The sequence below is a fragment of the Mustela nivalis genome (assembly GCF_964662115.1).
Source record: "Mustela nivalis genome assembly, chromosome: 13".
Taxonomy (NCBI): domain Eukaryota; kingdom Metazoa; phylum Chordata; class Mammalia; order Carnivora; family Mustelidae; genus Mustela; species Mustela nivalis.
The window spans coordinates 44,116,478-44,133,155 of record NC_139032.1 but is presented as its reverse complement, the minus strand read 5'-3'; the positions used below and the strand labels follow the sequence as shown (position 1 = coordinate 44,133,155).

The 16,678-nt window shown below is 41.8% G+C and overlaps 1 protein-coding gene across 2 annotated transcripts in view; it reads right to left on the bottom strand.

The window, feature by feature from the left end:
* The window catches only part of LOC309846444 (ADAMTS-like protein 1), a 393,439-nt gene extending 377,860 nt beyond the window's left edge, over positions 1-15,579 (bottom strand). For both annotated transcript variants that reach the window (XM_082695353.1, XM_082695354.1), the window contains exon 1: positions 15,048-15,579. In XM_082695353.1, the coding sequence (XP_082551479.1) occupies positions 15,048-15,113 (66 nt within the window). In that variant the 5' untranslated portion in view covers positions 15,114-15,579. The remainder of the gene's footprint in view (positions 1-15,047) is intronic.
* Positions 15,580-16,678: the final 1,099 nt, after the last annotated feature.

Here is a 16,678-nt window from a genome sequence, read left to right as displayed (position 1 = left end):
GAATCCCAGTTTTTTTCTCAGCCTCTTTCTTTGCGCTCACACGGGAGACACAAAGCTGTCGGTTGCCTTGAATGCAGGAAAAGATGAGAATAGTTTCTGGGAGTGAGATAGAGGAAGTTCAGCCTGTGGGAAGAAAGCAGTCCTCACTGCCGATGTTTCCTGGGTATTTGCTATACGTTTGAGGTATTGTGCTAAATGTGATGCATGAACTGTTTTCTTAAACATCACGATGATCCTCTGGAGTAGATGCTACTGCTGGTCGCTGTTTCGTGGACAAGGAAATTGAGACACCGGGGGAAAAAAAAAACCCAGAAAGGTCATGCTGGTGGAACCAGGATTTGAAACCAAGCCATCTGGCCCAAGAGTTCCTGCTGTTCACAAAGACACCGGTTGTCTCAAACTGGTGTATTTCAGAATCACCTGGAGAGTCAATAAAGTACACGGGAGCCCAGGCTCACGGAAGGAGAAGGAGTCTGGACCTTCATAACTTTAACAAGCGCTCAGCTGCTTCTGATACGGACCAAACATTGGGAAATACTATTGCCTTGCAGCAGATCGCTTCCAGAGAAGAATGCGGAGGCTGATATCCATTAAGAAGGAGGACCTAGCCCGGAGGCGGCTGTCTTGGGTATGGAATAGAATTGAAATGAGCTCGCTCAATACACAAACTCTCCCGTCCTTAGCCCTTAGCCCGGCAACTAAGACAGGAATTTCTGTCTTTGGTGAATAGGTGGTGAACAGAGGAAGGAGGGGAGGGAGGAGTCCATAATCCTATTTCTGCATCTGAATCTCCAGCCTAGGTTGGCTCCCATCAGTTAACTATTGGAAAGACCCTGACAGAATAGTCCATTGCATCCGACATGATATCACTTGAAGTCACGTGATTATTTTATGTCCCATTTAGAATAAAGAAGCCACTTGTGAAACTATTCACTGCTAGCAATTATGAGACGCAACTAAGTTTCTAAAATCAGAAAAGAATTGTGTATCTTAGGATCGATGAAATACGGTACAGGCAATGAACTCTAATGAACTTGGTTCTGGAACTGGAAATCACTCGGCACGTTGGGGAGGCTTCTGCTGACAGAGTCCAAAAAACAGAGTTCCAACAACATGGAAAATAGTCTGAACTGCAGATTTTAATAAGATTTGTTTGCTATAAGAATTGAATACACATACACCAAAAGCTGAGGAATTCAAACCACTCTTTAGCGTTTTGCCCTCGGATTTCTTATCTGTGAAATGGGTAGTGGTGAGGCTTCTCTGAGGTAAGATATGTCAACAAACAGCACAGTATTGGCACCTCGGAGGAGACTGAAAGTCCCTCTTTTTCCCTTTGCTAAATCTGAAGAGATTTTTATGTTGTTTGCAGTCAGTTTTGAAAGGAGGACAAAGCAAAAGCTTTGTTCATCAAAGTAGATGAACAAAATAGAAAGTCAGAGGGGCATTTGATTTAAAACAAATACCTGTTTGATGCTCTTCCAAAGCAAATCTACTTTATGAGGTGAGGGCAAGCTATAATCAGTTTTGTACTAATACTGAGAAAAGAGCTGTGTGCACACAGGAGACTCCTCATAACCAGAAGAAATCACCGTCCCACAGGATTCCAGTGCCTGATTAAAAATCCGACACTGTAGCAATTGGATTCATATAAAAAAAAATCAAGAATTTATGTGACATGGAACTCATACTTTTTAAAATAAAATTTGTGGGTTATTTTTCTTCAGTCACATTGTGTTTTTGGTAGGAAAAGAGGAGTTTATGAATTTCAGATATGGCTTGGTCATTTTCTGAAGACCACACTCCGTATTTAATCAGGGCAGGTAACTTAAATGTTCATCCTTAATGCTGTCCCTATTCTTGGAGTTTCACCTGCTTCCAAAGGGAGGTGAGGCCCATGTGTGAGGCCCATATTTGATAAAGAGGGGAGCTCCAAGAATTAGGGCAAAGGCAGTTGCTGGCTTCCCATGGGGACTCATCATTGTGACGTGAATCTGAAGAGGGGAATGGGGCACTATTTTGTGAGAAAACAGGTAAGTACCAAGGCCCAGGGAAATACTGCCATCTCTAACTACAGTAATCACCCAAGGTACACAAGTGATGCCCTATGAACTCTGTGCTACGTGAGGCCACAGTGCTTTCCAAAAGCCATGAGTGCCCCCTTTGAAATGGGCTCTACTTATTGGCAAAGGTACACTGAGAGCTCAAGGGTTGGGAGTCATTTCTGCAGAGAGGCTGGGCCTACATTTCAATTCTTCCTGAAAGAGTGATGGAACATTCTTAAGGTTTCAGGATAGGATACCATTTGCTGCTTTGGAAGGATTTCCACAATCTGGGAGGGAAAAAATCTCTGACGAACCAGGCCAGAGTTCTGAAAGCAGGGAGGTCTTGAATAAAACAGTTCACTCTTTCCCACATCCATTCAGCATGCTTTTAAGCACTTACTCAGTGCCAGGCTATGGGCTGTGTGCTCAGTGGGGGGACCCAAAGAGCCTTGGAACATAGCTGGGGCCTTAAGAGCCTCTGAGGCCTCAAGATGTAAGGCAAGGGGAGGTCACAGTTTCATTCTCTCCTTTTCTACCGTTGCTGCTGCCTTCATGGGCCTCTCTCCACGAGAGAAGCATCAGTGTTCTGCAGTGCTTTGGGCCAGGCCTGTCTCCTCCATGTGGCCGCCACTACTGTCTTCCTAAAGCACAAACTTGGGTCACTGCTCCCGGCCCTGGCCTCTAGGGAGCATCACCCGCAGGAGCTGGTGATGGGAGCCATGTGAATTTACTCCCTCTTCCTTCCCTTGGGCCTCTGCCCAGGCAGGTCCCTCTGCCTGAAATGGCTCCCTTTCTTTCTTGTGTCTGCCTGGTGAACTTCCCCTGATCCCTTAATACTCACTTTAGATATCCCCCCTTCCTTTTTAAGATTTTACTTATCTATCAATCGATCTATTGATCTAGAGAGCAGGAGTGGCACGAGGGGCAAAGGGGAGAGAGAGAATCCCAAGCAGACTCTTCACTGAGCCTGGATCCAACACGGGGCTCAGTCCCAGAGACCATGTTCTGAGTCCAAATCAAGAGTCGGATGCTTAACTGAGTGAAACACTCAGGCGTCCCTTGAAGTCCTTCTTTCATGTCCCCTCATTGACCTTCAGAGCTGAGTTCCTGTCTGCCTCGCACGGAGCCTAGGGAAGGACAGGCGATGCATGTCTGCTTCCTTGCTTCCTTCCAGTTTCCTTCTTTGTGCCACTGCAGGACTTCTATCCTCTGCTCAGCCTCCGTTTTATCATTTTAAAACTTTGTCTAGAATCTGTGAGTTTTCTGGGGAGAGGGGTGCTGGTGGTATGACTGGGTCTTTTTTATCTTCGTGTCCCAAGGAAAGTGTGTGGCACACAGCAGGCCAGGCCATTAGAAAGCTTTCACTGGTATGAAGAGTTAGAAAAGATACAGCAGGACACTGGTTCAATTTCCGTGAAGCTAAACAGGTTTAGTTAGATTTTCTTCTGAAAGTCTGTACTTGGAACTTCTGGCTTATTCCAAGTACCTTTCCATTTCTTGCACCACTGAGACAGGAATGAACTCTGCCTGAGTTCAAATTGGCACTTTGCTGCTACTAACAAGAATGAACTCTCTGTGCCCCGTTGCCTTACCTGGAACATGGGGGGAAATAAGTGTAAGCAGTCCAAGATTATTATGAGTGTTAGATATGTGTCAAGTGTTTCTCACCCTGAAGCAAGCACTCTCTTCATTTACGAAAGTAAGTGTGATCACGCTTTATTTTATTGATGTCCTTAACAAAATAAAAAAGAAATAGAAATGTTGCATTTGTTTCCTATACTGCCTACCTTCCTGCAAACACATCTTCATTTACTTTTGAAATTTTAATTGTCTATGAAATCCCAAAGTCTGGGTACCATTGTTTTCAGTGATCTAGAACTTAAAAATGGACACAGAGCAGTGGATGGGGTTCCTTAAAATCGAGATCCTGGAATCTGGAGGCAAAAAAGTCCCACTGATGTGAGTCCCACCTCCACCAAATTGAACTTAGCCAAGGGGGAACCATCTGGGATCAGAAGGGCTGTTGGATTCAGACACATTGGGGCTGGAAACGGGGACACAACAGAAGTAACAGGAAATCAGAACCCCTCCTTGCCGGCTGGTTACCAGCGTGATACCTGAAGATTCATAAAGTTCCTGCATACAAATGGTTTCCGCAGAGGATGCTAAACCTCTTGAGGAAAAAAATCTACTATCATTAGTGTTCTGTGTGCCACTGATTGGCTTTTTACTCCCTTGAATGAGAGCCTGCTTTAAGCGTACTTCTAATGTGGAGAAGACAGGTGTTTAACGTATCAATAAACACAGAGACAAAGTAATAGCTGCATTAAGCTTATGTCAGTATGACTAAAAAAGAGGATTCCAGAAAATAAAAGAAAGCAGAACTCGAAGAAGCGAGCTTAAATATAAATCTTGAGAGTTTTAGAATTTTTCCTACACATTCTTTCTTGAATCACAATAAATAATGAATTAATGTGTCTATTTCTTTAGGCAGAGACCCCCTTACATCAGCGATAGTTAAATACACAGTTTAAAGAAAATAATACCATGACAGCAACATAAAACCAATGGCCAATTAATTCCTGTCTCCCTGCTCCCCTTCTCAATTCTTTCTGACATTTTATGTGGAAAGACCTGTCTTTAGAACCATGTCTATTTTGTTCGACACAGTGTACCCAAGCTCTCATTGAATATGCTAATTTGCACCGAGGGAAGGGAGGGGACTAACATTTCTTGGTTACTTACTACGAGCGAGGTCCCACGTGAAATTATTTCCCCATAGACTTCACCATGTTTTTCACATTTTTCGTTGATATGGAAAGCAAGATAAACAAGCTCTATTGATACGACACAGGTTTAGGGCCAGCGACAAGTTTTACAGACCCTAATCCCCCCCGCCCCCCACTTTCTTGATAGGTTATCTTCATGTTTATAAACCAACGATGATCCTTGAGTTTTTACTCAGGATGATTTTCCGGCAGCTTCATGGATTCCCTGGTTTCTTCTGCATATGACATTTCAACATTTCAACCCCTCTCTACCAAGGCCAGCTTGGCTGGCTCTTATTTAAAGGTCCCAGAAGACATAACAGAAAGAGAACGAACTGTTTTTTCAAAGTAGTACAGACTCGGGGCCTCTGACTGGCTCAGTTGGTTAAGCATCAGACTCTTGATTTAGGCTCAGGTCATGATTTTAGGGTCATGAGATGGAGCCCTGCCAGGAGCCCTGCACTGGGCTTGGAGCTGTGCTCAGGTTCCCTCTCTTCCTTTCTCTGCCCTCCTCTCCCTCCCCCGCACCTTAAGCTCTCTCTATAAAGGCAAAACAAAAACGAGGGAGTACAGACTCAAAGGAAAGAGATCCAGATTCCGGGATCTGGATCCTAACTACTAGGTTTTCCTGGCAAATATGTCTCAAATCTCTTTGTAAACATTTATATTTTACGTCTGATTAGTGGCAAACTGAAAGCACTGGGTTAGGTGATTAATTCATTTATTCATGAACACTTTGTATAAATCAAACTCTTTGTCTGGTGTGGGGGATATAATTATATCCAATACACAATAAAACCAAATGCCTGCCTTCAAACAGATCCCAGTTAGTTAAGGCCACATTGTATGCCATCTCAGAAATTTCTTTCCATTCTAAAATGCTGTGAATTTATGCCCTGGGGATCCAAGTATCAGTGAAACTCTCTTTGTAATAGTAATATCAAAGCATGTTTGTTACCTCGGACTGGCTACAAGCAACAACGTCAGAATAAAAGCACGTGGCCCATCAGGGAAATTATATTTGGTTTCAATGACAAATGGTTGTAACAACTAGAATGAAAATACAAACTATTAAAAACAAGAAAAAACAAAACAAAAAAACAAACTAAAAAAAAACCCTTTCCCCGAAATCTCATTCTGGCACCTGAACAGTAAGGGTTCTTATTGTTTCCATTTACTTTTTCATTTCTGGGTCTGCGGATCAAGTACAACATTTGCACAATACCCCCACACACTTCATATGGGGACTGAGACGAGGCGGCTGAGCAGGCTCAGAAACTAGACATCCTCCCATACCTTAAGATGGGAACCAAGTGAGGTCTATTTATTTTATTGGACAGTTTGAATTTATTATAGGTTGCTCATAATTTCCTGTCTCAATTCTTTAGTGCTCTTGGAATTGATGTCAGGATGTCTTAGGTTATCATACTCTTTCCCTCTTCTGTCCCAACATTTATGCCAACAGACTGAATTGACTTAGAGAAAGTCCCTGGACAAAAATTGAAGGGGAAAATACCCAAAGCTTTAGTTGGAGAATGGCAGAAGCTTTGGAAAAAAATCTGAAAAAGCAATGAAGATGAAAATGGAAACTCTGTGAAAATTAATGTAGTGTAGAATTGGCGAACATACCACTTATTTCTTTAAACAAATAGAAGAAAGAACCCGCTTATGAAGTGCACCCAAATAATTCACAGGTGGTGAAACTATTAGAGTCTTGCAATTTCTTGCCTCAGAAGTGGAATAAATCTCCTATATTATAAATGGTCTATGCTCCCACATGTGATTTTTCTGCTATTCCCTTTATTTCAACTGTCCCCCTTTGCATGCACCAGGCCTTTCTGGTTTTATTATAATTAATTTATTTCAATAAGAATTGTAGAGAAAAATCTCGGGACGCAGGTAGATATAACTACTAAAGCAATAGGACTGGCAGAGATAAGATCCCAAATGGAATATGCTTGTTTTTTACATGGATCTTTTGGCTGTTATAAAATAAGCACAATGTAGCAGAAACTGCATCAGATCAAAGTCTGCCAAAGTGATCCCCAGTCATATTGCGGCAGATGAAAACGCTCTCGCTGCTGGCCACCCCTAATTAATGGTAATTCTCACAATGATAAGAATTTGTTTCAAGGAAAGTTTTTCCCTGAGGAATTTGTCTTAACTAAAAAGTGTTCTAGTGTGTTCTGCGACACAAACTGATATTCTGAACTGTGGAAATTGGAAACAAATTTTAATGTCTGAAGCCAAGTACTGTCTGATAATATCCATAAAGATAATACACATTAATAATCTGTGGGAAGCTGTAATTTACATTGATACATGGGTAGGATTAAACAGATAGGGTCTACACAGGTACAGAAGAGTTCCTTATGAGACAAGCCAGTTTGTTGGGCAACTGAAAATAGTCATGCCCATCAGAGAACCATTCCCTACAGAAGAGTGCTTGTGAAAATTTTTAAAAATAACTACAACAGGGGCGCCTGGGTGGCTCAGTGGGTTAAGCCGCTGCCTTCGGCTCAGGTCATGATCCCAGGGTCCTGGGATCGAGTCCCACATCGGGCTCTCTGCTGGGCAGGGAGCCTGCTTCTTCCTCTCTCTCTTTCAGCCTGCCTCTCCATCTACTTGTGATTTCTCTCTGTCAAATAAATAAATAAAATCTTTTAAAAAAAATAAATAACTACAACAAAATGTCCAGTGAACTACCAAGCTCCTTCCTCATTGCAAGAACTGTCTTTATCTTCCATGGACCCTGGCTCTGTGTTGAGTATACAGTTGGTGACAGATAAATGCCACGAATGAATGTAATCACTTGAAATTTTAGAGTACTCTATAGAGTTTACAAAACACCTCAACATTTAATGCCACCTTTCTCTCTCCCGACATCCGGGAGAGTTAGGTGGGATGGGCAATCATAAGACCCAGATGAGATGCTGAGCGGGAGTGAGTTCTGTGACTAGAGCAAGATCACAGAGGTGATCTACCCATGTTACAGCCCGGATGGTTACACTCTAAAACCAGTGCTTTTTCACGACACCTGAGACAGCTGCAAAAAAGTGTATTAGAGATAGCTGTGACTAGGTTTACTCAAGATAGACATTTCCCTTTGGATGTTGCTGTGTGAAATATCTGGGAGTTTCACGTTTATGTGTCTGTTCCCCTTCCTGTCACTTGTTCACTCCTTCATCTACTGACATTCTGTTTGGAGAGCAACTTGGCGGATGCCTCGGTTTCTGCTTCTCCATATCTCTTTCTGTTTTGTTGGCCTTCCCTTTGGTCTGGAGGGTTCTATGTCCTTGGCTGGGGTGGTTGGTCTTGTCCTGCTCCAGAGATTCTGACCATTTATCACAGCCCTGCCACTCCTCGTTCTTTTTCCCATTTCTTACTGTGCCACTAATTCCTTGATTCTCTTTGAAAAAGGAGCATGGCCCCATTTCCCTGTTTGTCCTGTAGTCTTTGTGGTGTGCAACTTATTGTATACTTAGAGCATGCTCTGGACTCAGGGGGTATGTAGTGAGTTACGCACCACAAAGATTAAACCATCATGAAGATGACATGGCATCTTCTCATTTCAATTTTTCCATATAATAAATGGAAAGTGGAATTAAGCCTGACTTATAAGTGAGTATTAGTATGCATGACATCTAAATTTCCAGCACATTTTAATTTTAATTTTTAATTTTGAGATTTCCAGTATAACAAGAAACACCTTTCCTCAAAGGTAAACAAAGGTTTACAAAGGTTTATTTCTTGGTAGTGGGTAATCGAATGTTCAGGTCTGGGGCTCTGCTCCAGGAAGTCATTCAGGGACCCAGACCTTCTACTTGGTGGCTCTGTCATTCCCTGAGGCCTTGAAGTTTTCTGTTGGCGTTTCTGCATCCAGCAGGCAGGTAAAGAGAGACAGAATGCGGAGTGCTGGGTGGATGACATGGCAGACGTACGTTCTAGAACTGCTACCTGTCACATCTAACTCCATTCCACTGACTAAAACTCAATCACATCGCACCATCCAATCATGGAAAAGGATGAAAAATGCAGTTTATTTTTGTGTCCAGTCATAAAAACAAATGACTTGGTGAATCCATAGCATTATCTCTGCTAAACTGAGACTTTATGGCTACCTTCCAGTTTTATAAGAGTGTGCCAAATAGGATTTTCTTCCTGAGGGCAAATTTCATAAAAGGAGAAATATTTCATAAAAGGAGAAATATTTAATAACCAAATGGATTATAAAAGACATGAAACATGCAACATTCATTCTATTTATCAGGAGCAAAAGGGATTGTTATTCACTTTTTGTCCATTGTATGGATGTACATGTTTAAGAAAGAAAAAAGAGAGAGAAACAAAATATTTGTCCTCTCTTTAGAATTTATTAGGTTGTTGACTTGGTCTTACTCAAGCCAGAATTACTGAAATGTCTCACAGGTAAAATGGATGTTCACCTATTTGTACTTTACCATCTTCTAAACCTTTTTTTTAAAGATTTTATTTATTTATTCAAAAGAGAGAGAGAGAGAGAGGCAGAAGGAGAAGCAGGCTCCCCAATGAGCAGGGAGCCCCAGGAGGGACTTGATCCCAGGACCCCAGGATCATGACCTGAGCCAAAGGCAGAGGCTTAACCATCAGATCCAGCCAGGCATCCTCTTCTCAACTCTTCTTGCCAAGTCTCTCTTATCCATCCTTTTATTCATCCATTCAACAACATTCACTGAGGTCTAATTACCAGGTATCCTGACAGAGTTGGGAGGGACAAGTCACTCCTGCTACCACCCACGGTTTTGTGGACGACTGGACAGGAATGGAAACACAGTAGGAGAAATACAGTGACAGAAATAAATGTGAGGGAGCCCTAGAACTAGAAGAAATGACATCTTAAAACATTGTAGATTACAATTTTTTGTGTTTCTGACAAACAATCGCTAAATGCTCCCCAAACATCGGGAGGATTTGGGGTAGGGTAGTCAAATAGACGTTACAGTGTTTCTCCTAGAGAAGGTTGTAGTAGTTCATAAGATAAGCTAATATGTCCATGACTGAAATAGAGATCATGAATAAATGTAGGAAAATATCCACACTGATTTATAAACACTGAGCCTCTGGAAATCCAACAAATAGCAAGCCAGAGGTCACTGGTGGCTACAGACCACTACCATCGGGATAGCTTCTTGACTGACATAACCAGAAAATTCCTAACTGCCTTCCACATGCTGGGTGCTCCAGTTAACAAAATCTCCAGGGAGGGGAAACCAGAACAGTTAAGCTTTATTCAATGTAGGTTTTAATCTTGAAGTTCGGGAATTGGGGAGATTTAGTCATTTATTTTTGAGCTCATGGAAAGAAGGGGTTGATAGCAACAGCTTACCCCGGTTAACAGGCAGGCTCCCCACACAGCTGTGCTGGCCTATTTCAATTAGGATCTTTTAGGACTGACATCACCTCTGGTATGCCAGTCCTAAGCCGTTCATGAGCCAGCACTGCCGATCAAGCCAAAATTCAACCACACGGTATGGTTTTTATGATGGAGACAGAAAACGACATGAACTTGTCTCATTCTGGTGAAAACACAAAATTGGAAGCCAGCTCTCCAGAAGAAGAAAATTAGTAAAAACAGCAAGCCTATAAAACTTGATTTAGACACATTTTCCTCTGATTATCTCAATGCACTTAACTGGTAGGTTATTCATGATGATTCAAGGAATGCGCTCTCTCAAGAAAAGGCAAGGGCCCTCATGCCAGGCGAGGTCACTTCTCGGCCACTCTACTCATGAGACCACAAGAAACGGGAGAATATGCAGAATGAGGGAAGGGTAGAATGAAACAATGAGATATGAGAAACTTAAACACTTAGACCTGGAACCCGAACTAGACAATATTAAAGCAGAGCTGCCACTTGACCAGAGAAACTGGACTGTATACGTGAAGGGAACACCACGTGTGTGGAGAATTAGCGAGCCAGGTAGTCACCTCTGTGAGTCCTTTCCTCCCCCAAATGAGTTCACAAACAGCTCTGACACATGTGTGTAAAAGCCCTTCTATTAGGTGCTGCACGAAATGCAGACATTCAGAGGACACAATATTTTGCCCAAAAGAGTCTAAAATTATATTTTGATTAATCTGTAATAAAAGGGAGAACCAAAGGTCCAGACCGTGTCTCCTCCAGACAATTCCTCTGCAAAATGCAACCACACAGATGGGTTTCTTGTTTTGTTTTGTTTTAAATAAGTAAGGTATAGTGGTTAGCCACATTTTACTGATTAAAACTACACAAATGTTGACCTTAATTTTGTTATTATTTGAACTTTGTGGGGCATCTGAGTTTGAGTAACAGCCTACACCATGGTGTGCTAGAGGACCACTTTCCATCTTATTCACACACAATGGTAAAGCAGAATCAAAATGTATTAGCACTTTTATAAATGCACAATCAAATATGTCCACAAGTTCATTTTCTCTCTCTTTTATCCAAAGTTTTTAATATCCAGGAGGTATTTCAAGGAAAACTTCCCTGGTGCAACAGAATTCTTTTGTAGTTCACTAGTGACCACTATTGGACATACTTCCTTCCACTTACATGAAGAAATAGCACTGCTTCATATGAAAATAAGAAAAGGGGCCAGAAAATGGTCCTGAACACATCGAAACACTAAAAACAGGAGTCCGGGGAAACAAAACTGCAGCTGACCATGTCTAGACAAGAAACTTCACGAAAACATGAAGAAAATAATGTATATATAAATACCTCACTATGTTCTGTAGATTCAGGTGAAAATCCTCTGCTTGATTTAAAAACAATCTGGGCAGGCAAATAAGAAATAGATGTAGAGAGAACAGTTATAGAAAGATACCTGTGTGTGAGTGTGTACACACATGTGCGTGCATACACACACACACACACACACACACACACACACCACTCATTGGAGCAGCCCACAATCTGCTGTAAATAAGGGATTTAATATTCATTCCACAAGCTAATGGTGCTTCTCGCCATCCAAGATAGATGCACTTAGATAATAGTGGAGGACAGTGCCAGAGCGACCGAAGGGAATGGGCTATTGTGTTTGACTAGTTTCCATGTATAAATTAGTGCAGAGAAGAAAAAGAAATTCAACAGAAAAACACATGTACTTTATTATAATTCCGAGTGTTACTCTTGCAACTCCCACAATAGCAGGCGAAAGAGCTTAAAACCACTTAAAAGAAACAAAAAGCAAATGCAAATTTGATTAAATGCCTTTCTGACAAGAAGTGATTTGACTTCAAGTTTGGAGGGACACATATGTCAATGGCCGGTCATGGTTTTTGCCACATTCCTTTTGAGCTACACAGTTGGGACAGAGGAGGGAGAGTGAAAGAGGGGAGCAGGGTAGGAAGAGTGAGGAAGCCGGGTGATGTGGCTTCGTCTGACCCAAATTTCAGGGTGAAATCTCCTGATCAGTATACTGTCCTATTGTGTGCCCAGAGTACAAAAGAAGTCTATAAAGTATGAGCTTTGCAGGAAAATATGATACAAAAGACACGGGGACCCCATTCTTTCAGGAAGCATGCTCTAAGAGGAAAGGATTTTGACAAAACTGAGGGTGAACAATATTCGATATTCACACATCCCCAAGAACGAAGCCATGATACAGATGGTGCAGCTGTCAGTGACAATGAACATAGTTTTGAGGTAGAAACTGGATTCACCACTAAACAAAAAGGATGTCTTCCATTTAAGTTAAGTTAAAGTTAAAGTCAAAAGTCAAATAAATTGATTATCAGAGTAGATAGACTCTTCTAATGTTTAAAATGGTTAGGGGAAAAACAAGCCACCTAGTTCAATTTCTCCAGCCAGATCGAAGGTCGAGCTTGACAATGTCACACTTCTAGGTCTAAGTCAATGGCTGATGAGGCTCTAGGTCACTTTCTCTTAGGCCCATCATTTAATTGTGGTTACAGAGCTGAAGGGGGCAGTGCATGAGCCAAAGTAGAAAGTGTCCATGACATTGCACATCGCTTTAATGGTCAAGATGAGGCTAAAACCCTAAATGTCTCCAACGAAGACTGGGGACTGACTTAACATCATTGCTTCCATCACTGCTAAACATTTTACAACCACAGTACAAAGCAACCAAGTTATCTTCTCTCCATTATTTGACCTTTGCTTTCAAACATAAGCTTGTTCCTCTATCTGCAAAATAGGTTAAAAAAAAATGTCTATTTGCAAGATGATTGTGCAGATTCCTTGTAATGCTTTCCAAACAACTGGCCTGGTGTTTGGCACATTTAGACATAAAATCCGTGGAAGGTATTATCTATGCTGTTATTACTCTGCACAGGGATATCTCTTGGTGCTCACCAGTCTGTTCTTGTGATTCTCAGAATCCCAATTCATTTAAATACAGACTTAAACCAAACCTGGGTTTGACTTCATTTTATCCTCACAATACAATTATTGTGATTTAAACAAAGTATGTTTTGTGTTTTAAATCTGATATAAACAGTTCCTTTTTTTTCCCCATGTAAGTCTAATTATATGCTCAAATACAGATACTAGCATTCAAGATGTCAAGGAGGGATCTAATGCAGTTACCAAATGGGTAGCAAAACAGTCTATTTCTGAATGGGACAGTTTTTCCAAAATATGATGAGATCATATTTCCATATGAAGATATGAGAAAAGCAACGTGTACTGGTAATTGGCTTTATGATGTAATTAAATGGGGGAACAAACACACACTTTTAAAAAAAATCACAAAGAAGGAAAGATGAGGCAAACTAATGGTGTGTATATAAGTAACACATCCCATATGGAAAATATGAGACACCTTTCATAAATTGCTTGCTCCCTGGTCATAAGGCACACCTAAACATTCTGCTTTTCATATTCCTCACAACAGCTAAAACTTCGTCCGTTCCTGCTTAAAATTCAGCATGCCTTTAAATGTCTTTGAAAATCTGAAAATATGCTCCTATATTTATAGCATTTGCAGCACAGCATTATGATTTCTTGGCCACAATGATGCAAATAAGAAGTGAGAATGTATAAAATATTTAAACACTGTCTGATTACTCTAGCTGATGAATCTTTGTGGAGCTTTTCAATTTATACCAAATGGCTTGCTTTCCTTCTTCAAAATCATAGCACAGATCAAATTTGTCAGAGTCTAATCAGAACATAACATTCCTTTAGCATCAACGAATCAATGCAACCTATATATTCGTTACGTTTTTACCTTGCTCCCTTCTTGCCTTATTACCTTCCGAGGAAGTGCTGGCATGCCACAAATGTGACAAGGAGAGCTACAATCACGTTTGTTTGGAATCGATGTGTGCAAATGTTGGAATCGAACCTTCAGATGAGGTTTATGAAGCTGCCTGCCCAGAACACTCTGGTTTAAAAAAAATGTGCATTGCTATTAATATTTTGAGTGTAGATTTTTTTTGGACAGTCCATGTTCGTTTTCTGCCCATAAAACCAAGTATGAGTCACAACGGAACATTTACTTTGAGTCAAAAATGCAGTGTGTGCTGATTCTAGTACAGAGCATCTTATCACTGTGACTATGGAAAGCAGCCACGCACGCACACACACACATACACACACACACAAAGTCAGCATTTTCTTCTTCTTTAAGAGCTGATCTGAGATCAAAGACCATAATCCTCAATTCATAAATACTAGCATTAACTTGTATCCATAGAGGAGTTACAGTAATTACGAGCTATAATCTGGGTTGGCTGCAAACAGTCTCTCCTTCCTTCTTTTACCTGGTTCCCTAGCACGTGTGCAGAGAAGGAGAAGGAGTCATAAAAGGCAGTGGGGAGAAAAGCCCCTTGCAGCCCATCCTTCAAAAATTCCAGGAACACCACAGTGACTGAGTTTGATTTCAGGACGTCTGTTACCCAAATTCCAAGCATGCACACCACGTTATTTACACAGTCCCCAGCTCACCGAACTCTATGCAGTAGATCCCAAAGCTGGAGTCTGGAGATTATTATACACCTCTCGCTATCTCCCAGAGTCAAGCGCACTTTATTTGGCTTGGAAAGCTGGGGTTCAAGTTCTGAAAGAAGTTTTTCCTTCTCCTTCTTCTTTTTTTTTTAATCGTGTAAATTATTTCACCTGGTGTTTGAAGATCAAGACACACATACACACACACACACACGCACAGACACATATACACACTACCCCCCAACAGCACCCAGACTAAGTGGCAATAGCCACGTATTGAAATGAAAAGGCATTTACCAGGAGCAGGAAAGCCAGGAAGAGGAGCGGTGTGCCAGGAGTTGCCCGACGACGGCAGCGTTCCATGCTTGGATCCTTGCCGGAATCCGAATCGGACACTGAATAAGCTGCTAAGTGCTCCTCTGCCTGCTGTCACATCCAGTCCTGGTGCTAACACTCCAGCCCTGCCTATCAGCTTCCATCAGCCCCGCTCACATTTCCTGACCGAGGGTGGGTGGGTGGGTGGGGGGTAAGCTGAATGGAATCTCTCTCGGAGCAGGCAGCCAGCCAATCAGGCTCCTGCTAATCAGACATGCTGAATAACAAAGCCGGGGGGACAGAGAGAAAGTGTAACAGTGCGAGCAAAAAAAAAAAAAAAAAAAAAAGGATGGGGGGGTGGTACGGGACGAAAAAGAAAGGCGAGCGGAGCTTGCGGCCAGTAGCAAGAGAGAAATGCAAAAGATGCCGAATTGCAAAAGATGAAGCAAAGCCCTCTCCTTGAAACTAACCTGGTTGGTTCTTTGTTGAGATACCTTTCTGTTTGCCATTTGCTTGTGCGGATGCCTGTTGCTTTGTAAAGTACAGTAGCTCCCTGTGACTCTGTATTGTTCCATTCAGGAGAGAAACTTAATCCCTGTCAATATATAACATATGCTATAAAGGGAAAGAACCAGAGACAAAAACTGACTTAATGGGCCGTTGAAACGTGTTCTGTACAGCCGCTTTCTTCCTTTTCCATGAAGTTCCTCTATTTTCTCTCCTGACTTGGAAAAGGGAGGCTATATAAGTTTTTGGAGGTTCCTTACTAAACCTAAATAGTGACGTAAATTACCTTTGGGTATTAATGACTTGATCTAGGGTGGGGGGGGGTGGGGAGCAAGTTGCTTCTTTGTAAAGTGACTATTTAAAATATCCAAGGTTTACAGTAAAGGCACAATTAGAAACTTAGATCCCCTGGTTTAAAAAAAAAAAAAGCCCTTTAACAAAGACTGGGATGAGTGGGACTGAAATTTGGGGCTGAGGAACCGCCTGGTTTTGACACACTGCCAACTCTCAACTATCTGCTTTGGCAGGGGCGGGAAAGAAAGGATGAATTAAATCCTCAGTTAATCCCCAAACCTTTTAACCAACCGTTTCACCCTCCTCCTTATCCGAGTCCTTTATCAGAGCAGCTACAACTCGGTGGCAGAAAGGGCTGAAGGGAACCCACCTCCTCTTCCCTTCTACTGTTGCAAGAGGCTTGGACAGGAGAGGCTCCCGGGGAAGTGCTAATGAGCAGTGAAATGAGGACAAGGCCAGGAACAGCAAAGAGAAGGTCAGGAAGTGTCTAAGTCTGGGTAATCCACCAGCAATCAAGATTTGACTCTACCAGAGGAGGATTTGATGACAGTTTTAGGGAAGTGTCAAGTGTCAAACAAGGGACGTCTTTCCCCTTATCTGCTAAAAAAAAAAAAAAATCATTGAGTGTTTGAGAGAATGAAATAGCAAACTTGACCTTCCGTTTCTATAGGTGTGTTGCCAGGACGTTTTTCCTTTGTAGATTTCCAGATAGCCCAGAAACACACATGGTGGAGGCCGAAGACGTTCCTCTCATTAATAAAAAATACTGACAAGAGTCGGGAAATACACAACTATGGAAAACCTGATCAAGC